This window comes from Plodia interpunctella, chromosome 5, assembly GCF_027563975.2.
Source record: "Plodia interpunctella isolate USDA-ARS_2022_Savannah chromosome 5, ilPloInte3.2, whole genome shotgun sequence".
Lineage (NCBI taxonomy): Eukaryota > Metazoa > Arthropoda > Insecta > Lepidoptera > Pyralidae > Plodia > Plodia interpunctella.
The window spans coordinates 3,989,373-4,011,401 of NC_071298.1; the positions used below are offsets into that span (position 1 = coordinate 3,989,373).

The following is a 22,029-nucleotide window of genomic DNA, read 5'->3' on the forward strand; positions in this document are numbered from 1 at the left end:
TACAATGTAATGTTCTTGATTGTAAATGTGAAAAATATGCAATCAATTGCAATGCCATATCGTACAAGATTCATAAAACATCGATCATAACGAACAATGTATTGATGTTTTAAAAAATCTATTGTATCGTTTGCAACCTTACCTAGCGCTAATTACATGTTTGTATCAAAATCTTCTGTTTCATTTGGTTACTCTCGTCCCTCGTGTTTTTTTCTTGCACCTTCGATATCGTCACAGATATAAGAACATCAGCTTGAGTAGAAATAAAATAAAGTGGAACTAAAATTTTTCCATACAAAATTGTTGCCATATTGCATTTTACGTCAAAAATGTCACAGCTACGAAGAAACAAGCGCCCTCATTTTTTGTCAACTCTTATGGTCAAGCTGTTTCAATGTAATGTTCTTATCTGTGGATAGCGTATATACCGTATATATATCGTCAGTACAGTCAACAGCACCCTACCCAAATCCATTGCAAACTGGCTTCTATTACTGGGACATAGAGGTTCATGCAGAGTAACTTGATGTGCTGTTGACTATACCTAAAAATGTTTGTTGGGAAGCAAGAAGCAAGCATGTTCACGACTAAATCTATGCTGTATGCGCAGCTAAGTCAATGTCATTAGTGACAACAGGTGTGTTGTGTGGTGCGCGCGCGGGAAGGAAACAATAAGAAAAGAGTGAAGAGAGAGAAGAGAAACAGCCAGCAGAAAGGAGAGGAGAATCACACATATTTTTTTTCGGTCTGGCCAATAATCAATTGGACGTATTCTTCTGATTATAATGACTACTCGGTCCAAGAAATCCAAGAACATGACTTTAAATTCGCCCGTTAAATCCTGTAAACGAATTGAAAATTCATGGCTTTTGGTTTTGAAAAGTATGTATGCTAATGCGATGCGTTTGTGTTAGTTCCTAAATTCTTGTTCTGTTTGCAAAGACTACGACTTAAAGCTATAGGGCATTGTTAGTGAAATAGGTAGCACTTAAATAAATGTGTCAAATGGAAAGAATCATACCAACATACATTAGTTTCTTCAAACTTGTGATTTTTTACAGAGTCTGTTAAGGATAATAATAACTTTACCATAGTGACTTTGCCACACCCCGTGACTGGCAATCCAGCTAAATACTGCTTAGATGATGAACACAATAAGATATATGAGGTGGTCACATTCAGTGAACCTTACCGATCCTGGTTGATAGGGGAAACTGTGAAATCTGATGGTAGCTTATTAATGGTGACTCCTGTAAATCCATTATTTCTAGGTATGTATTTCAAATACTATAATATTTTTGTATAGATATGGGAAGATTGTTCATTGTCTTACTTTATATCCAGATTAAAATGTGATAGATTATAAAATGCTGTTGTGAATTTGTGTTACAATATTTGAGGCTTTGTTTAATATTAAGTATATGTCCTGTGTGCTTTTTTAAGTGTAGTTTGTGTGAAAAATTGCCTATCTAAATTATTCAACCCCATTTGTATTAAAAATAATCAATCTTATTTACTTTATATTTTCAGTGCTACCTCGATTGAGAGAACAATGCAGTACCAGGGCTGTGCCACTAGAACACGTCTTATCAGAAAAAGGATATGACAAAATAACAGATTTTGTGACAAACTTAGATTTAATTGGTGACTTAAAGGTATCCAACTTATGCCTATCTTTTTCTTATAAAGACATATCAAACAAAAAATGCTAACAATGGTTACTGTTGCAGTTATTTAAAGGGGCTTAAATAATATATTTTTTAATAAAACCTTATTATATGAGTGAAATACATAACTATCTTTAATCAATATCTTTAGATTATCTAGAACATTGAATAGTAGTACAGTAAATGTCAATTTTATTATAGTTTCACAAAAAAAAGATTCATTGATGTTATATTTTCATATACCTATCCTGTTTTTTATAGGGACCTGCAGATATGAAAGCTTATAAATACAATGAGGAGAAGACACTAACTTGGCTTGAAACAAGAGTGCGTAAACTAAGTAAAGTTTTGAGAGACAAGAACATTAATGTCACTTCCGGGGCTGTGTCAGCTACATTTGTCACCAGTAATATTGATAGTGATACTGTAGATGAAGGTAATTTTACTGATATGAGTAATATGTTTTCCCAATCCCATGTGAAATAGCATTTGTATGTGCCACATAACTATTTGTGTATTTGTTACAAAAGAGTAATATAGGAATATTGATTTTTGGATTTCAGAATTTTACCTACGGTACGCTCATGGAATGGTTTCTGAATATTTACAAGATGACCTTGCAGAACACCTTGAAAATAGATTTAATTTCAAACCTGATTTGATAGAAGCTGTTGGAAAGAAACGAAAATCAGAAGCAGCCGATATGATTGATGTTAATAAAAAGTTTAAATGTGAATCACAGAATATCTCAGACATTGAAAATGTACTTAATAATTCAAACTCCAGCTTCACAGAAATCAAGAAACCTAAAATATTGTCGGCCAAAGAGAAAGCGCGGCAAAAAGCTGCAAGTGGAACAAAAACTATATCATCATTTTTTACTAAAAAGTAGCAGAATCAAATAACTTTTATTTATTTTATACTGTTAATAAAAATACGATGCATATTTTTTTTACTAATTTTCTCTTATCACTTCACATCATGTAGATCGTGAATTCAATCAATCAATGCCTCTCACCTAGAGTAAAATAAAATTACATTTACATATATAGGTCGTGAATGTAAAATTAAAAACGACTTGTATGTTCTGTATATTTTTATTCCGGCAGTTACGTATCGATTATTTTATCATGTAAATTTTTAGTAGGTACCTATTGAAAGTATTGGAAATGTACCAAAGATAGTATATTTACGATTGAAATAAGAATCCTCTGTCGTCCTGGGTACCCTTTCGTAATTTTTGATTGCGGCAACATTGTTATGGCCGCCATTAACAAACGTCCATCCGTTTCGTTTCGGATAGCAGTGGCAATTTATTTGTACGGACATTTTATTATATTTTAGTGACTTTCAGACACTTTGGACACTGTAGTGAAACTGATGTGATTTAATTTGGTATTGTCGTTAAGAAAGACTTCAATAAGTGGTCAATATTCTTAAAATCGCGGCCAATGTCAGCAGGCGTGTCAGATCAGGTATTTCTAATTTACGGCATGATTTTGCATAGAATCACGTACAGTATCAGTTAATAGGTAGCTAATGAGTGTGTTTTATCTCTTGTTTCATGTGCCTGCGATGTGCAGCGAATGAAAGGGCAAGGGAACCAAGGTAAAGTGAAACCATTATGACGTTGCAAGGTGTTTTCTCCGTAGGAGGAACAGCGCACCGGTCGGCTTGTATCCGGTGCTTTTACTACGAAGCCATTATCAACACTAGATTTTCAAGCTTTCACATTTCCCATCTATACCTATTTGTAAAAAACGCATTGATTTTAGTAATATGTTAAGAGTCATGTACCTAGTCAAAACAATGGTCTGTACAAAATCATTCTAGAAATTTTATTGTTGCAAACAAAATCTACAACAGATTGCACCTACTCATTCTTGGAAATATTCTAGCACACCCACACAGTATGTTTCAATCAATACTGATGTAGTAGCAATAGTGTAACTAAAATATTTAAAAATATTCATGTAGTTATTTATTGTTACCTTAAATTGATAACAATAATGTATCAATAAACATTTTACTCTCTTTAGATAGGTCTAATCATAATGATAGACTTATCAAGCTAGAAATGATAAAAATCAAAACCTTAAATTTGTTGCTCCATGTATAAATAATGTTACATTTATTTCTATTTAAATAAAATATCAAAGTGACAATAAAGTAAAACTTGAAACTATAACTATTCTTAAGTAGTTAGGATAAATATTAAAAAAATGTTAGCCATCATCCAAGTTTGCTTAAAACAACTACTGCTGAAGTCACTTAGGTACTTTGAAATAGAAATGTTTGTAACATTTTTTTTTATCTTGTACCAAAATAAGAAAATACACTTTCTATTCTGTTGCCATAATTTCTAAAAAGAATAGTATTACATAATCACCATGCATGATACTGTGTAAACAATATTTCATTATTGTTATTGTAATAGAAATATGTCAGGTTGATTAACCTGACATAAAATCATATATAATTAAATCAGTTTCTGCTTTTCCCCACCTCAATCTATACACTTGCTGAACTAAAAGTCTACAATAGATATGCAGTTTTTGATTATGTAATGTACCCAACAAAGGTGCACTTCTCTACAACTGGAATATTTAAAAAAGAAACAATATTTTTGATGGTACCTTTATAAAGATTGAACTACAAGGCTCCTGTGATAACTCCCTGAATACTCTGGATTACAATTTTAAAAAAATTGACATGGTTCTATCATAACAATTCATAATTACAATTTGTTTTTTTTTTGTACCAATTTTGCATATATATTGCTAAAACACCTGTTTAAAGCAGATATATCATCTGTTGATCAGTCACTATTTAAGCAAGCATGAGTGTGTGTGAGTGACCTCTTTGCATTCATTGTTAGTTCAATACCAGTGCAGTGAAATAATGATTGTGAATTTACGGCTTTTATTGTACCCATCTCTACCTTTGTGGAATTCTATATTTAGCAAGCATTGTGGACAACAGCTATTCTTTAACACAACAATATTTAATATCTCAATTTTCTAGGTCTAAATAACTGGACTGAGAACTGAGTGGAGTCCATTAAATTACAGATTTAGAGTAGATCACATATTGCATTATATGTAATATTTTTCATTGTTCATAATCAACGTGAGTATGGTCTTTACACATGAATTCAAAGAACATGTAATTGACTTGACAGTGACAAATGCACCGAAAGAGCAACAGTTAGAGAGCGGCGGAGACGAGTTAGCGGAGGTGTCATGGCGCCAGCAACAACCTTCGTATGCACCACCCATCTCGTCAGCGGCCGACCCCTACAGCGCGGCAGGTAGGTACATATTTTTTTATAATTTTGCTTAATTTATTTCTGAAAATTCAATGTTCATATTCGGTAGAAATTTGGCTAATCATGTTGTTATACATAAACATTGTTGTTAAACATATAGAATGTTCATCCTAAACTGTGATTCATGCCATGTGTGAGTGACACACAATTTGTTTATTACTGATCAGATCAAATCATTGAAAAGAAATTAGTCCTTTCACTTTTTCACATCAAACTTTACATTTATATGTATAGTAATTTCTCAATACATTATTGGCTCAGTTCTGAATCAAACTTTACTACATACATAACAGGTTAAATATAATAATCTTTTCACTAGTAACTGTTGAAACTGGAAGTAAGTTTGCACCCAGTATTTTTATCAATTAGTGAAAGTTACTCCCACCTTGACTTTAATATAGTTATGTGAGTTATTATTATCAGATTCATCATCATCATATGCAGACCTCGATGTCCCACTGCCATTATTAGAATGTGAATTGTTGTAATGTTCAGAATGGTCAGTGTAAAATACTAGGTTGGGACAGAGGAATTGAAGGGCTACCCTGTAGATTCTGAAAATATTCTACTACCATCTTCCGAATATCTTTTTTTGTACACATAGAGTTGATGCCAGGGCTCAGACACTGGTGAAATTTTGCAAAATTTTTTTAGCAATACAAGCCTCACAAGTCACAGCATACCCTGTGCAAAAGTAAATTGTTGTGAACAAAATGTGGTTTAAAATTAAAAAATTACTTTAAACTTTTCAAATAATGTTTCAAAGCCCTGGTTGATGCAATAACTTGCTTTACCTGGAAACTGAATATAATATTTACTTTGAATATTTACTAGAAAAACTACTTTTACCACATTCTTATATTTTAACATCTGTGGTGTGCATCCATTGTTTCATCCCCAGTTATTCCCTAGTAAAAAGAATTCACTAAAATAAAATCATATTAATTTCAGGTTATTACGGTACAACAACACTTCCTTATCAAGCTTTTGGAGTCGGGGATGGGACATGGTCCACCAATGGAACAGACCCGATGACTTTCCTCGGAGGATACAATCCTCACGATTCTTATGGAATGGATGGTAGCTAGTATTTATTCCAGTAACTAGAGGAAATACTTTCACTCATTCACATTTAAAAATAAACCTATTTCTCATTCACTAAAAATAAACATTCTAGGAAGGTATGTAATGTTTGACCTGCCAACAGTAAATCCCAATATAATGCAATTTTGTGAATTTTTTTAAATTACCTTAACACTAAGTCTACCATCGCTACTAGAATAGCACATCATGCATTTTTAAAATCACAAATTAGTGTGTGACTATTTTACTTTGAATTTTAAATTTCAGGTGTATTTGGACCTTCAACAACTCCATTTTCAACCGCTGCGTTTGGACAGCCTGCTTCAACTTTTAATTATTTTCACGGCAATGGAGACTACTCTACTTGGGGTCAATTGGGTCGCGCCAAGCAATACGATGACTACTACAGGACGGACGGGCTGTACGTGCCGGACGGCATTAAGGCCGTGGAGTCCGGAGTGCAGGCACTCTCGCTCGGGGAGCACAAGGTGGAGATGGAGCGAGCTCCCGAGCTCAAGGATACGTCAAGCGGATCGCAGCCCAAAAAGATGACGTGGGCTTCTATCGCCAGTCAGCCGGCGAAACCAGCGCCTTCCTCCCAGACGGGAGGTATCAAGAAAAAGGGACCCGGAATGCCCCCGCCTCCGATCATCCCGGGCAAGCATAACTTGGAAATTAATGCTTGGGATGCTGGTAAGAGCGCTCCCGTCGTGACGGCGCCGCCGCCACCGCTGCAGCCAGCGCCCGCGCCCGCGCCGCTGCCCATGACGGTAGCTCCGCCCGCGCCGGCCTCCGCTCCTATGCAACGTGGCCCACCGCCCCAACACACCCAGCCACCGCCTTCTTGGACGCATGCGCCGCGAGCGCCTCCACCACACCAGCAGCAACATCAACAGCACCAGCAACACCAACACCAGCAGCATCAGCCACAGCTGCAGCCGCCGCACCAACCACGACCGCCCATGCCGGCGCAGCCCGTCGCCGCTCCCCCACCTGCGACTCCTACTGGCCCGACTCCTCCGCATCCAGTTTTAGATGAGCTGCGTGTAAAGAATGACTACAACCCTAAGGAGTTTGACTTGACCGCACCGAATGCTAGATTTTTCGTCATCAAATCTTACTCTGAAGACGACATCCATCGCAGCATCAAGTATGAAATATGGTGCAGCACAGAACATGGCAATAAACGTCTTGATGCAGCATATCGTGAACGCGAACGAGAAGGGGGTTCAGTCTACTTGTTTTTCTCGGTGAACGGTAGCGGTCATTTCTGCGGTATGGCACGCATGACCAGTGCTGTGGATTACAACTCTAACTCCTCTGTGTGGTCGCAGGATAAGTGGAAGGGACAATTTCGCGTCAGGTGGATCTATGTTAAGGATGTACCAAATGTGGAACTTCGTCATATCAAATTAGAGAATAATGAGAATAAACCGGTGACGAACTCCCGTGACACTCAAGAGGTACCGCATGCGAAAGGATTGCTAGTGTTACGCATTATACATAGTTACTGCCATTCGACATCTATTTTCGATGATTTCATTCATTACGAACGACGCCAGGAGGAAGAAGACTCGCGTAAGGTTGTGCCGCAACATGTCAGTCACGAAAATAATCGTGAAAATCATGAAAATGGACGTGGGTATCGAAACAACTATCGCGATCATCGTGATGGACGAGAAGGGCGAGACCATCGTGAGGGACGTGATGGTCGTGAGCCAAGAGATTACCGGGACTCGCGGGATGGCCGAGATTACCGGGACAACAGGGACATGCGCGAGCCACGAGATAACCGCGATCCGCGAGAGGTGCGGGACGCGCGTGACTCCCGTGACCCGCGAGACAATCGTGATCCACGCGATCATCGTGATCATCGTGACCATCGCGATGATCGTGACGGCAGGGACAACCGGGACCACGGGTACCGTGACCGGGACAATTATAGATCCCATCATAAGGTTAGTTTTTAAATCCTACTTGTTAGTATATTTTTTAATACATTAGAATGTAAATGTAAAATTTTTATTTGTTCCAGGACAGAGATGGCTCACGTGGCCGCGGTCGCTCTCGCAATTGATTGGCTGCTATGCTATGCGAAAACGATGTGAGGAATGGCTTCTCCCCATAGACAACTTAGTATTCGAGTAATAATTGGTACCGTTTACACAACAGATGTATGACACATATGAACATGTGTAAATAGAAATGAAGCATTCATCTTGGAGCAATGTGATCGCTCAATGTTGCGTTTTAATCTGAACAATTTAAATGTAACATAGAATATTGTTTTAAACAGTGCAATGCTCATGAAGAAAAAACTTTCAACAAATTAAAATGTGCTAAATATTTTGTACTGGAAGAACATTTAATTAAACTAATGCATAGTGAACAGAACAATAAATATCAACTTTAAAATGTGTCTTTAAGTCACATTATGTTGAGTGGATTGTGGACTTTGTTTCAAATTTGTGGACTGATCAATAAAATATAGTAATTTTTATAACTAGGAAATTCTGTGGTGAGAGGAGTTGATCCTCTTTATAGGGACTGGTGAAGATGAGGATAACATCAACATATTAAAGTGCGCTGAATGAGTGTAGTGTTAAAAACGATACCATAATCATCAGTGGCTTAACATATTGGAAATGTTAACATATATCAGTGGTGATTAATTGTAACTTTTATATTACAAAAAGAATGTAATCAAGAGGTGTGGACATTTTGTATACATTTTTTTAATATCAATATTAAGGAAAGTTGTGAGTTCTCTCGTGGCATTAAGTTTCTCTCACTCCATTTTTTATTGTTCATGTTTTATTAATTTTGACTTCATATTCTGACGGAGTGAATTTTTAACTTCTGTGTTATCCAAATCATTGTCATCAGAGACTATCAGACTATGAAGTTTTGTATAGATTAAGGGAGGCAAATTGTTTTTGGTCAACAATGTTCTTACTCATGTACATAAATATATGTATTTTAATGAGTCTTTTCTATGTTTAAGTGCAACTAGTGTGACGAGAGAAATTTGATGATCAACTAAAGAAAACATGTATTTGTTACTATCATGTATTGTCTCCCCACCTTAATTTTAAAGTGCCTTTTGATTTTTTCACTCATGTTGATCTAGTGCCACTTAATATTTTTATTTTGAAATAAATCATTTGTAGTTAGTAATATGCTCATGCATTCAATTATTTTTATTTAATATTATAGTTTTAACCTGATATTATTATTATACATCATGGAAAATCTTTTATCAACATGTTTGGTTAGAAATTATCGTGTCTATATGAAGTCCTTCTAAAACTGGAAATGGATTAAAGCCTGTCATAGAAATATACCAGTTTTATTTAGTTACGTTCTTACCAAAAGTGCATGGCTGATTTTGCAGAAAACCACACCTAGAACCTCTCGGGAAGAAAAAGATATCGGTAAACTAATACTTACGATAGCCTCTAAATTGACATAAGGGGTCGTGTTGTCTTATAATTTGACCGTTTTAGTTCTGTTTATTTTCATTGCGGCGTGTGTTTCCGCCTTCTTCCGTTGATGTATGAGGCGACCAAGGAACGGAGCCTTAACAGTTGATAGGCAACGATAGCATTCCCAAAGAGAGTTTACGCGAGCAAAGTATTCCAAATTTAATAGCATTTTTTTTACGATCAACTGTGCTGTGGCGCGTCTCAGCTCCGAATGCAACCGGGAATACGCCAATTGTTTATTTTCATTTACTGCGCTGAAGTCGAAGAAAATAAGAAAAGCTAAGCTTTTATTAGAAACTTGAGTGCGATGAAATCTTAAGATATTACACGTAGGTTCAAATAACGCCTATTCACTCTTGCCTTGAAGATCTCTCTTCCCTGAAAACAGCTAGATATTCAAATGAGAATATGGTGAGGTAGGTATCTTATCGATTACGTCCTATAATATTTTGACCCTGGGTTCAATCCGTAGGCCTCATTATTAGATGAGATTATGCTTGCCTCTGCACCCAAGTGAAAGGAGATATAATAGTTATGACCCGTGGAACATTTATATAAGAAAATTCAATGTTTACAATATTCAAGAGATTTTTTTTGTGTGATTCATACAGATAAATTCGAACTTTGAAAATAGGAAATTTAAAGAAAAACTTCCACAGTTTTTGATTTAAAAAATATTGAACATTATTCACATAATATATACCTACGAAAAAAACATTATATGCATCTAAAATAGTATGGTGTTACGCTCAAAATAGAAGTAAAATTTGGCTGTCGGAATGGAAATTCTTTGTCAAAAGCTGTCATTAATTAAAAAAGAAAGCTTGACAGCGAAAGGGAAGCACACAAAAAAAAATCTTCAAAAGACAACAGTGTTCAGAAATTAATAAACGATAAGGTTGAAATGCTATATTTATTTTATTTTTTTAGCATGCTTTAAGGTTAATAACTCAATATTTTGTGAGCTTTCGTAGTTCATAAAATATAGTCACAAAAGCCAAAAAATCGCGTCAGATTCCGTTCGCTACGTTGAAGCTGAAGATCGTCAAATTTATTTTTCACACTTGTAAATATGTAAATATAATCAATAAGTAATTCATGTTTATACTCGAGACGAACCTATTCGATATCTGAATAATGCGCGCTACCAAAGACTACACGATATAGGCTATTTTCCTATTGCGAAAGGCAAACTGTACTACACATGTTATCTCGTGGCGTGTAGAATTATGCGGTACAAGTACAATGCACGTTAGAATTTGTAATAAATGGAGTGTATTTTATCGATATCGACTTAGCTTGAGGGCAACACTGCACTTCACATCTGTTATCATTGTCGCTGGTTGTCTCGGCTCTCGCCTCCTGTCACAGTGTCATGTCAGTCCATGTCAGTCTTTTGATTGCTCGTGTCGGGTTTGTTTCGTGTACAGCAGGTAGTTTTATTTGTGGGACAAGATTATTCGACATTTTGTGATATAAATAAAAACAATGACAACGATATGCAAACAAATATGTATTTATCGAAAATGACGGTTATTCCATCTTCTTATGTACATTTCTATGAGAAACTATTGCAAAAAACAACATAAACAGTGAGTGTTCATCTACGGATATTTTTGTAAAAATGAGACATGCATTCATCCGAAATGCAAAAAAGTGTATCAGTGCAAGTAGATAGTGATTTCGCCTTATTGTTGCCCAGCGGAGCCTATGAAATAAAAAAAATGGAACCGAGATCTAAGCTTCGCAGGGTGATACTCTTCTGTTTACTACTTTCACTATTTGGGATGGTGGCTTTTGGATATTTTTGCCCTGACCAGGTTAGTAAATTAGTTCTTTAATCAATTAATGTAAGATATGTGACATGGAAAGTAAATATCAATAACAAAAATATTTCAATACAATACTTAGGTACATGGATAAACAAAGGACAGTTTTGTAACACAATAGATAAGATTAGTTAAGTAATTAAGTATTACGAATATATAACTAGACAGAGTTTTATCTTTTACCTCCAAGACCTTTATCAATAACAGAATTAATTTCAATCATGAATGCACGCTACATATACATAGATGATCAACCAATCCTGATATGGTTTGTGGACTATTAAAGATTAGCAAACTATATGACTTAATTTTTTATTATTAATATATAAACCAACAAGTGCATTAAATTGTATTCATAAAATTCTTTAAAAAGCCTAAGGACAGGTTTTCCCTTTTTACTTTTTTTTTGCACTATCCATATTTAGGTGCAAAGTATTTTTTTTTCTCATATCTTTTCTTCCAATTGACTTTGTACAATGTGCATTGCCTAATGTATATGTAGTTGCCTAGTGATGCATGATTATTCTACTGTCTCTGTAGTTACTACAAAAATGTAAAAAAGTTTAGAAATTACATTCAGCATGGGCGTGAATATTGCCTGTTTTTGTCAGGCTTTATTAAGTTTGCTTTACAAACTTACAAAGCATGTTGTGATGACAGTGGCTACTGAAAATTTTGCCCAAGTTTCTTGTTCTTATATATGTTGATTTTATGCAAATGTTATAACTATCTTATTACAAAAATGAGTAGGTATTTTACAAACAATTATACCAAAGATTATTCCAAATTCCCTTCTAGCAATGAACCAAAAATATCAATTTCTGTGGTTGGTATTCAATATATTTTTTTTTTACAAAATCATGTAAATTGTTGTTATATCCTGATGTTGTTTCTACCAATCAACCAAGAGGTTGGAGAATATTTGTTACACAACTAAACACCATTAATAATATGATTAACATCTTAGTAATATTAATTCTACTTCGATTCTCCTCTAAACTGGGTGGCTGTTGCTTCTGTGATCCCTTTATTATTAAATTCTTAAATTTGCAAAATAGCACACAGCACTTGTAAGTATAACTATGAGAGAAACAGAATGTAGTGTATTGTATAACTGTAATCTGTTCCTGCAAATAGTTTGGCTACAGATATGCTATCCAATTGGATTCTTCAATGGAATGTGAATGAAACATTCTACAGATGTAAGTAGTGTATGTGTGTTCCTGTCTATGTATGTATAGTTAATTTACACTACCTACGATATAGCCGTAGGTTTACTAATATTACAAAGAGTAAAGATTTGTATTGTCGTTTGTTACAAATAAACTCGAAAAACTACCAGATTGATTTTGACAAAATTTTATACAGGAGTTTTTACACTACAGTGTATAAAATTTGATGTGAAGAAGAGAAAAAATTGATTGTGAAGTCAGGTCAATTTCTGTATCACTGACTTGTTTTGGAGAACATGGGTTGCGTAAATATCGGCGTAAGTGACCTTGTAATCCACCAATTAACCAAGAACATAGAAAGAGAGAAAACAATAGAATCGGCTCGGTGAGCATCACAAGCGCCAATTAACACGTTGTGTGCACTCTCATCAAAGCAATTATCTCGACCGCAGATTTACCATTTTCAATGCTTAGAGTTCGAAACGGTACACACGCCTTAATTTCATCGACATATGTGGAAGAAATTCGTAAAAGTTGTAGCGCCTTTAGAAGTGGACGTTAAAAACAGGTACAATATCCTTGATCCTGTCAAAATATCGTTTCTAATAATGTGATGTGGAATGTAGAATACAATCCTAGTATTCCTATACATATGCTTTGCAAAGTCTCTGAAAAACTGTATGCGAAATAATTAAAGTCGAATCAACTTCGGCATGACCAAATTCGGAAGGTGTAATTTACCAGTCAAGAAATGTGGTCTTAGTACCTTATTGTATTCAAAATCAGACAAAAATAAGAACTGCTGACACCTTATACGGACCCGCTGTACCAGTTCCTTATTGGAACAGTTTTCAAGATGGCGTGGAACTTTTGTGTGGCTACTGCGACAAACACGAACGTTGATATTTGTTGGGACTGTTTTATTATCCTCATGGAAAAAGTTTAGATCCTTTACTTTTCTCCGGAGACCGGACATTGTATTCTAGATGTAGGTAGGTATTGTATGAAACATACATTCGTCTCGCAATGTCAAAGAAACGTATAAATTCGGACCGCTTACGGCGGCACAGAAGTAGGGAATCGGAACGATGACATCAATGAGAAATTATCAAGGGATATAATATACAGTGCCTACCTATCAGGGATTACTTATTACCACAGACCACTCAGCCTAAGCTGTGTCCCTAACACAAACATGATACATAATTAGAGTATTTTAATAATGAGTTACAGCACCGATTCGAATAACTTCTACGCTTCTATTCCAATTGCGCTTAAAGCTCCGATACTTTTTTCAGTTGCGACAGCCGACAGTTTAAATTCACTAGTGTGTATGCGATTACTTGCCATGACATGCGGTATGTAGTCGTAAGAGTCGTGTCAGCTTCCTTTAGACGAAGGGGGAGACCTTTACCCATCAGAAAATTTGACGATGCCCTATGTTGGTTAGAAAAACAAATTAATTTGAGGATTGGAAGTTAGCAAACTTCTGAAACAATTTGGGAAGTTATTACCGATACTTGAATCGTTGTACATTCTTTTTTTTTTCATCAAGCATTCTTAAACTTTACGAGGTCTTAAAATTGAAAGCATTATAAACCTTTATATTTTTTTGGCGAATGTAAATATAAAATTAACGGGAAAAACTTAATTCGAGAGAGGCGAAGAAAAATGCGGCCTTCAGCCGTGAGTTCTCGCTTCAAACGCCATTAAAAATTATACTTTGAATTAATTTCACCTAATTCATACAATGCGCGCCATTAGAGTTTAGACCTGGCGTATCTATGATTTGTCTGCGCAGTAGACGATTTATAGGCCATTTTGTCATAGTGCAAGCAAACCATAGATATAGTGGCGCTCATTGCCCTACTAATATTATAAATGCGAAAGTTTGTGAGGATTTATGTGTGTATGTTTGTTGACTCTTTCACTTAAAATCTCCTCGATAAAATGTTATGAAATTTGGTACACGGGTAAAATAAAGCCTGGAATGACACACCTCCCCAAATAAATGTATTTATCAATAAAATCGTCTATAATGGTAAGTATAGTAACTTACTCAACCTCGCTATAACCGTTCAGTTAGAAGTAACTTAGTGTCGCGTGTTGAATTCTTGCCATTATAATTTTACTTTCTTTTAATGTCAATTACTAACTGCTAACACGAATATTGTGCGCACGTAGTTAAAGAATATAATTTTTAATATTTAGGTCAATAAGTGTGTTGATGATTTATTTTTACCACATGAGAGAGGTGCAAAGCGAATAAAATTGCGAAGAAATGCATTTATACTGTGATGTGATGTGATAATTCACAGTATAAAACTGTTTATTAGTCTTTTCATGTCAAAATGAAGTATTGGATTTAGTAGAGATCATGGAATTAGTAGGTACTCCGTACGATGGTGGAGATAAATGGAGAACTAGTGGGTGACACGGGCTACTTTCAGGGCTAGTAACAAATAATAAATACTTTGGTCAAATATAATAAATATTACAATCGTACCGATCGTTCCTGTTTTGTTACATGAGCATGCTTGGCTTTGACTAAGAAAACAATTTTTTGGAGTCGGTTAAAATGTTTCAAGTTTGACATTCACGCCACGGAGACACGACAAGGAAATCGCATCTCTTGCACGTGCATACGTCCCACGCTTCCATTATAAACTAACATAGAACACATAAGTCACTTCTGTGTCCCGGAGTTCAAGTTTCAACAAAGATAATAATGAATTTTATTATCGCGTTTTATAACATAACAATCTGTGATAGTGTTAATTATTAATTGATTTTAGAAACGATTGCATCCTAGAAAAAAATTGAAGGACGGTGACAGAGTAACTTTCTCGAAAATGGCGAAAGTTCGCAGGTACCTGTACCTACTCACTGGTTTGTATTTTCTTTCATTGATTGATTGATGTAACCTTCTCATATAAAAGTAGGTATTATGCTTAAATTTGCCCCCATTCGCTATGACAATGACTTACCGAGCGTGGTCAAACATATTTGATATTTTCAGTCAATTTCCATTTGTAAATGTCAGCAAAATTTGCAATACAAGTCAGAGTTTACTTCAGAGACCTCTTTAGAATGTATTTAAAGAGTATCAGAATCATCTCTTTTGGATTCTTAAATTCTATGCGGTGTTCTTCTGTATTTTAATTATTTCGATCAAATGCCCACTGCCCACATATGGCCCGGCCAGTTGTCTGGTCTGCATTGCACCGTCGCGAGTGGAATCGATAATGCACAGGATAACACCTGGCCGGTAACACCTACATAGTTGTCTGACTACTTCCAATCAACTAGGCACTAAAATTTATAAGGCTAAGATATAAGTTACTAGAACACACCTTCGTTCGTGTTATAATTTTAAACTAGCGGCCCATCCTGGCTTCGCTCGGGTAAAACAATAATAAATTTTATACTTAAACCTAGGTTTAAAGAACTTTATTTCCTCATAAAGAATTAACAATTCACTTACTGAGAAAAAAGTAAATAGCAAGACAGCGAGCGTATACAAAAAATAAAAATTAAAATAAGGAACTATGTAGGTAGTCACAAAAATCTGCGTCGACTGCTTGATTGCACGTCGGGCAACCACGGATCTAAAGTTCACATAGCGTAACCTTCCTCAGGAATCACACGAATCTTTAAAAAAAATCGCATCTAAATCCGTTGCGTAGTTTTAAAGTTCTATGCGCACATAGGGATAGATGCAGCATGAAGCGACTTCTTTATACCATTTAATGATAGTGACTAAAAGATGGATGTCATAGATTTTTCTGTAAATATAGGTTTGAACTACCTGCAGCTCGTAATTTTAACCACGCAAAATACACTTAAGAATGTTCTTGGTCAATCGATTTACTTTTGTCGGCGACAGTACTGCAAGACTGCAACTTCCCACGTATATTTTATCTGCAATTAAGTTCCATTCGCATTCTAATCGACGCCTCTACATCCTTGCTGACGACACGCAGTCGGTTTTGCATAGTTTGCTCGTAGCTGCATTACTTGGTAGCGAATGTACAGAGGCAAAACTATCAGCGACGTTCCTCGGACATAGGTATGTACTACCGAGCGGATTTATTGTGTTTTTATTTTTGAACCTGAATGGTTTTTGATTTGAATTCATAACTTTTTTTTTTTAGAATTTTTGTCTTTCTGTCTGAATGTTTGTTCGCGCATCACGCAAAATCTACTGAATGGAATTGGATGCGGTTTTCACAGTTGTATAGAGTGTGGTTTAACTTGAAATCTGGTATCGGTTACATCACCATACGTTAATAACTCGAGATTTTGACAATAATAAGTTATGGGCGAAGTAAATGCGGGCGAAGTCGTGGGCTAAAGCTAGTTATAAATACCTAAGTGTATTAGACATATAATTTTTGTGTTACGTTGTCAGACGGAATGCTACTTTCGCAATGTATGTAAAAATAATGATGATCTATTGGTATTTTTTGGTAGTTCTCACTTTTGTTTTAGTTATACTACGAGTATAATGAATAAGCACTTATAGTCTGCTCAGTATAGACCTTATTTCTATTCTATGTTAGTCAAGGTTTAGGTTTATGGATTTATATATTAAAATGGATAAGTACTTTATTTAATGCGTATCTCTTAATTATTATGCGTAATTCCATATTAGTCACAACCACAACATGAGAGCAATAAAATCTGTCATTAATAAAGAACATTGGTAATTTGCAATTAATTTACGATAAAAGACAAGAAACACCAATAACTCATAGCTTGAAACATAAAACGTTGGCTGTTTATCATTACATTCTGACAGCAAGGACGGGAGATTAAGAAAATATTGCGAGCGAGGGTCCCGTGCGGAAACGGTAAATATTAACTCCATAACGAAATAAAATAATACTTATATATCGGAACCGAAAAACGACTTTCAATTTGGCCTGTCGTCGGAAAAATATGACCGAGTGGAGATGAAACCTTTTTATCCGTCTACGGCAAAGCGAGAATAAAGAGAAACTTTAATGTTGGGTCAGACTAACTTTTTAATTTTCTATAGTTTTCATGTAAAATTGTCACTTCTTCATTAGTGTGTGTTGCTGCGACCCTTTAAAAATATAATTTATGGAAACACATTAGTAGCATCAAAGCAGCCTATCTTTAATTAAGAAAACAGTCTACAAAATTCTACATATGGTAGGTACTTGGGCGAGATAGAAATGGATTCATTCATACCTTCTGTCATAGTTAATGCGTCATCATAGTATTAATAAATCTATGACAGCCTTAACTAGTAAGTTTGTCGAGTACTTTTAGCAAGGGAGATATCAAAGACATGTTAATCGGGTTAGCGATCCACTATGACTGTTAGCAGCTGCTTCACAAGATTCAACGACATCGTATACTATACACGTTCTAACGTGTAACTAATTTATCAGTGTCATCATTTTTATCGGTAAAATCCGTAACGTAGTTACAATCTAAGGACGCATTGTGCATGCAGCATTAATTCCCATGATTGATGAGCCACCAATAAAGCTGACCTATTGAAATATTCATGTCTATATTAAAACACCATAAATGTTATTTCCTATCGAAGTTTCTATTATTTGCGAAAATTTAAATCATCGACCATAAGTTATTACAAGGAAAACTGTTGGAAAAGCTGGAACAAACTTAATTGAATTCAACCTCGACTCCGAACTTAATTTGAATGATTTAGTTTATGTTCTTTAATTTTGTTAAGAAAACAAAGCAGTGAAATATTTGTTCATCTATCTTCAAAATGCTATCAAAGATTTTAAAGGTCTAGAATAGAATTTGTGTTTAGGATAGAATAGAACTGGAAGTTTAGAGTCTTTCGTCTGGTATCTGGGACCTGGATTCGGTGGGTTGAACCAGTGTAGTATCTAGTGAAATGGTCTTCCTTTTCTTCATCACAGGAAGCTAGTTTACGATCAACTACGTCCACCTCAGGACACGCGACATCGCATTTATTTTGCTACATTTATTGTACACTAAAATGGATTTAAACGAACCATGTTCAATATGCGCCCTTGACCTGTATTCCCTTCATGGAACGAATCTGATTGCCCTAAAATAAAACCCGTGCGAGTTTCATCGCGGTAGAAGCAGTAGAGTTTGAAGCTTTACTACATTGTAAAAAAGCATGTAATGACCTAATAATGTTACAATATCTATTAAGTATATCTTGAGACTGCTTTTCATCATGAAGTCCTTAATGTGCTTTATATTCTGTATACTGCAGATAATTAACCAACTCGAATTTAATAAAATAATATGTAAATAATAGAATCCGGAATGATTGACTTCAAGAAGATAGGTTGACCAAAAACCTTTCGTATTTCTGAGAATAATTGGGAATATATAATGTGTTTATTCTGTTCTCTCCAACTTTTGTGCTTATGACTGAAGTCTAATAATGCTAACCGCGGGAGCAGGATATTGACTTCGGTTTAATTAGACCTGCGAGACAAGCCCACATTTCGTAACTGAGAATAGAGTGCAATACACACTAAGGAGTTCACACAGATTTGAATTGAATCGAGCGCAGCGTTTTATACTAGTTGTATAAAACGCTGCGCTCGATTCAATTCAAATCAGACCGCTTTGACATGCCGCGCTCGACGTAAACGCTCAAGTTATTGATTAGATTGTGTTTGTGATGAAATTTTGGCGTACATTGGCCGAGAGTTCAGAAGCGCGACAGAGATTTCTGTTGTTGAAACGCATGATTCTTACGCAAGTTTATTAGATGATTTTTTCTAAATTCTGTGATGTTAAAAGGTGGCAATAAATTCAGATACATCGTTTTATATTGGTAGAACTTCGATGATTAATTTAAATACATTGGAGCCATTTGGAGAACGACAATCATTCTGCAGAAACAATAATCATGGACGCGTACGTCGATTGCCGTTACAAGGCTATATAGTGACAAAGTCTTGTCAAAATTGTAAGAGTTGTTTATAGTATAAGTCACATCCCCTCGATAAGAATCCTCTGACTTTAAAGGTTGCTGAAGTGAAGAAACTGGGCTCCGACGCTTAACAGCTGTGGAAGAAACAGACAAAACGCTTAGATGAGAGAGAGACACCCGAAAATAATTATTTGTAAATATGACGTATGCATGATCTGTGTTCAACACTCATTCAGCACGTGATTCGATAATCACTACTCGTGCACGAGCTAGCTGTCCCTGCAAAATCTGGAAATCGGATCAGCTTTGCCATTGGATTAGTGCACATATACCCTTCATTGAAATTCCTCCCTCCGATTTAAAGACAAATCTAATTTGTCGGTTTCTGGTAAAAGGATTGATTCTATGAGTGAGTTACGTTGATTGTTAATTTGTTGTAGTGATTATGAAATTGAGAGATTTAAAATTAATTTCTTGCCAACATAGGCTAAACTTTTTTTGGAAAGAACATTTAAAGACTTTCATGGAAAGATAGTGGAAATGGCACTCAAGCAAAAGTTCATAGTTACTACCAATTCCATTTTAATATTATGTTTGTGTGTATGCCTTTCTGTCTGTCACGCTTTCACGGTTGAACCGATTTTCATGTGGAATATATAATAGTTTAGTTATATGACCCGGGGTCAAATATAGGCGATGTTGTGGGCAATACCGGTAGCTATTCTGCGAACTTTAATGCAACTTTGCAACGTAAAACTTGTAGCACTAACAGGGGCCATCTCACGTCAAGTATACACTGTTTAACGTAACTGTATGTTAATGGTGTAGGGCGCCGTACTTCATTAGGCGGACAAACAAGCGGAGGCGCTTTATCTCGTCACCCTCTTAACCTCCGGCAGCTCGCCGGGATTTCACATTACTTCTTTCGTAAATTAGACCACATTTCAATTTCAAACGGTTTATTTCATTTGAAATTGATTCAGGTTTTCATTTGTTACTTGGTTTAACACTGCCTCAAATGGCTTATAAATGGCTGCCTGTTTCTCAATCTGGTTACTACTCTCATAATATTCAGTTATTTATCAACTTAAGAGGTTAAACACCCGTGCACTCCGTGTCATACGCATCCAAAGTGCACGGGCTTAAAAATATCAATTGAACTATTATTTTTACTAGTATTATTTACTTAATTATCATTGTAAATACATTAAATAAAAGATACTAACAAATAGAAATAAAATAAATAGTAAGATGATAATTAAATAATACTAGCAAAGAATAGCTAATTTATCATTGCAATGGCACATTCATCCGGCGTTTCGGGCATTTATCATTCAAGAAACGGAGTACTTAGTTGGTTTAATGAAAGCGGTTTAATTTTTTTTGCTTCAGTTTTCAATAAGCCTCACTTTATCTGACATCGATATTTAAATCTCCTAATAAACGAATGTTCAGTTTGAAATTCCGATTTTCACCCTCCGGCAGAGGTTAATTTTGAAATCCATTGTCATAAGTCATCTGGATTTTCGAGACTGATTACTTAATAATAGGGCTGTAAGGAAGAGTCTATTTACCCCTCGGCACGTTTCGATTATGACCCAAAATGCATAGAACAGATACGCTTCATTATTAAACAGAAATTTGAAAGTGAATAAGGAAATCTATATGACAGTTGTCGATATTAAATAATGCGATTGTGTGTGAAGGTCTAATTAATTGCAAAGTCGGTGCCGTCATGATACCCTGAATAGGCATCCTCATAGAAATAAATGTAATAAATCTGGTCAATATGATTGCTGTTCTGCTCGTATGTGCTGCTTGCTCAACATAGATGATTTGTAAGTTTATTCGTAGGAAAGTGTTAGGTCTGGATTGTCTTTAATTTGTGTTTATGGGGTCTTATTAGAGGGGTGCTCGGCAAGAGAACTTGCTATTGACAAGCTATGAGTCAACGCTTCACGAGGGTGCCATATATTTGTATACATTTGGCAAGTGAATGGCTCTTGACAGGGGGAGATTTTAAAAAATCTTTTAGAAGCACAATAAGAGTGGAAGATGGTAATGAATAATTTAGGCCTGTTATCGATTCGAGATGACATGGCGTTATCGTAACGACTGGAAAGGTCGCAAGTATGTGTCATTGGTCGTAAAATAAGTTTTATCGGCGAGGGGCTTCTGTTGTTCGAGGTTTGATAGGAATATGGAGACAATGGACACTGGATAGACATGTACTAGTGTGTATTTTACGACTTGTTTGTCTTTGATGCCAGGGCGACTAATAGTGTCTAAATTTAGAAGAAAAAAAACATTAGTTATATTGACAACATCATAGTGTAAATATAAAACTTACAAACAGGAAACTAAGTACAAAGGCACTACTTATTTCTATAGAAATCTCATCCAATAGAGAAATCTCATCCAATAGACCCGCGAAAGTAATTTGGAAAAAAAAGGAAATTATATATTCTTTCAGTTTTTTGCAAAATCTTGTTATTATCCACCCACCATATGCTCATTTTATCGCCATCAAGCTCTAATGGTGA

General features: G+C 35.5%; 3 protein-coding genes across 7 annotated transcripts in view; all 3 read left to right on the top strand.

Moving 5' to 3' along the window:
- The first annotated feature begins 613 nt into the window (after positions 1 to 613).
- LOC128669771 (uncharacterized protein) lies at positions 614 to 2,626 on the top strand. Of its 2 annotated transcripts, XM_053744868.1 has the most exons (6): positions 614 to 691; positions 722 to 882; positions 1,062 to 1,271; positions 1,531 to 1,655; positions 1,929 to 2,103; positions 2,231 to 2,626. In XM_053744868.1, the coding sequence occupies exons 2-6, from the start codon at positions 786 to 788 to the stop codon at positions 2,557 to 2,559; spliced, it is 936 nt and encodes a 311-aa protein (XP_053600843.1). In that variant the 5' UTR covers positions 614 to 691; positions 722 to 785; the 3' UTR covers positions 2,560 to 2,626. The 2 variants fall into 2 exon arrangements, with proteins under 2 accessions (XP_053600843.1, XP_053600842.1); XM_053744867.1 differs by having other exon boundaries at positions 620 to 882.
- A 278-nt stretch (positions 2,627 to 2,904) lies between these two features.
- On the top strand, positions 2,905 to 9,417 carry Ythdf (YTH N6-methyladenosine RNA binding protein). 3 transcript variants are annotated; one of them, XM_053744863.2, is made up of 6 exons: positions 2,905 to 3,142; positions 3,251 to 3,275; positions 4,849 to 4,977; positions 5,947 to 6,075; positions 6,346 to 8,036; positions 8,114 to 9,417. In XM_053744863.2, the coding sequence occupies exons 1-6, from the start codon at positions 3,119 to 3,121 to the stop codon at positions 8,153 to 8,155; spliced, it is 2,040 nt and encodes a 679-aa protein (XP_053600838.1). In that variant the 5' UTR covers positions 2,905 to 3,118; the 3' UTR covers positions 8,156 to 9,417. The 3 variants fall into 3 exon arrangements, with proteins under 3 accessions (XP_053600838.1, XP_053600839.1, XP_053600837.1); XM_053744862.2 differs by having other exon boundaries at positions 2,908 to 3,142; positions 5,947 to 6,078; XM_053744864.2 differs by lacking the exon at positions 5,947 to 6,075.
- A 1,514-nt stretch (positions 9,418 to 10,931) lies between these two features.
- Hs6st (Heparan sulfate 6-O-sulfotransferase) overlaps positions 10,932 to 22,029 on the top strand; it is a 73,909-nt gene continuing 62,811 nt past the window's right edge. For both annotated transcript variants that reach the window (XM_053745367.1, XM_053745368.2), the window contains exon 1: positions 10,932 to 11,383. In XM_053745367.1, the coding sequence (XP_053601342.1) occupies positions 11,195 to 11,383 (189 nt within the window). In that variant the 5' untranslated portion in view covers positions 10,932 to 11,194. The remainder of the gene's footprint in view (positions 11,384 to 22,029) is intronic.

Excerpts from the sequence above, each read along its gene's own strand:
- LOC128669771 (XM_053744868.1), top strand. The coding sequence starts at position 786 with ATGACTACTCGGTCCAAGAAATCCAAGAACATGACTTTAAATTCGCCC. Across the intron at positions 883-1,061 it reads ATGGCTTTTGGTTTTGAAAA|AGTCTGTTAAGGATAATAAT; the intron begins GTATGTATGCTA and ends GATTTTTTACAG. Across the intron at positions 1,656-1,928 it reads ATTTAATTGGTGACTTAAAG|GGACCTGCAGATATGAAAGC; the intron begins GTATCCAACTTA and ends TGTTTTTTATAG.
- Ythdf (XM_053744862.2), top strand. The coding sequence starts at position 3,119 with ATGTCAGCAGGCGTGTCAGATCAG. Across the intron at positions 6,079-6,345 it reads TTCTTATGGAATGGATGGTA|GTGTATTTGGACCTTCAACA; the intron begins GCTAGTATTTAT and ends TTTAAATTTCAG. Across the intron at positions 8,037-8,113 it reads ATTATAGATCCCATCATAAG|GACAGAGATGGCTCACGTGG; the intron begins GTTAGTTTTTAA and ends TATTTGTTCCAG.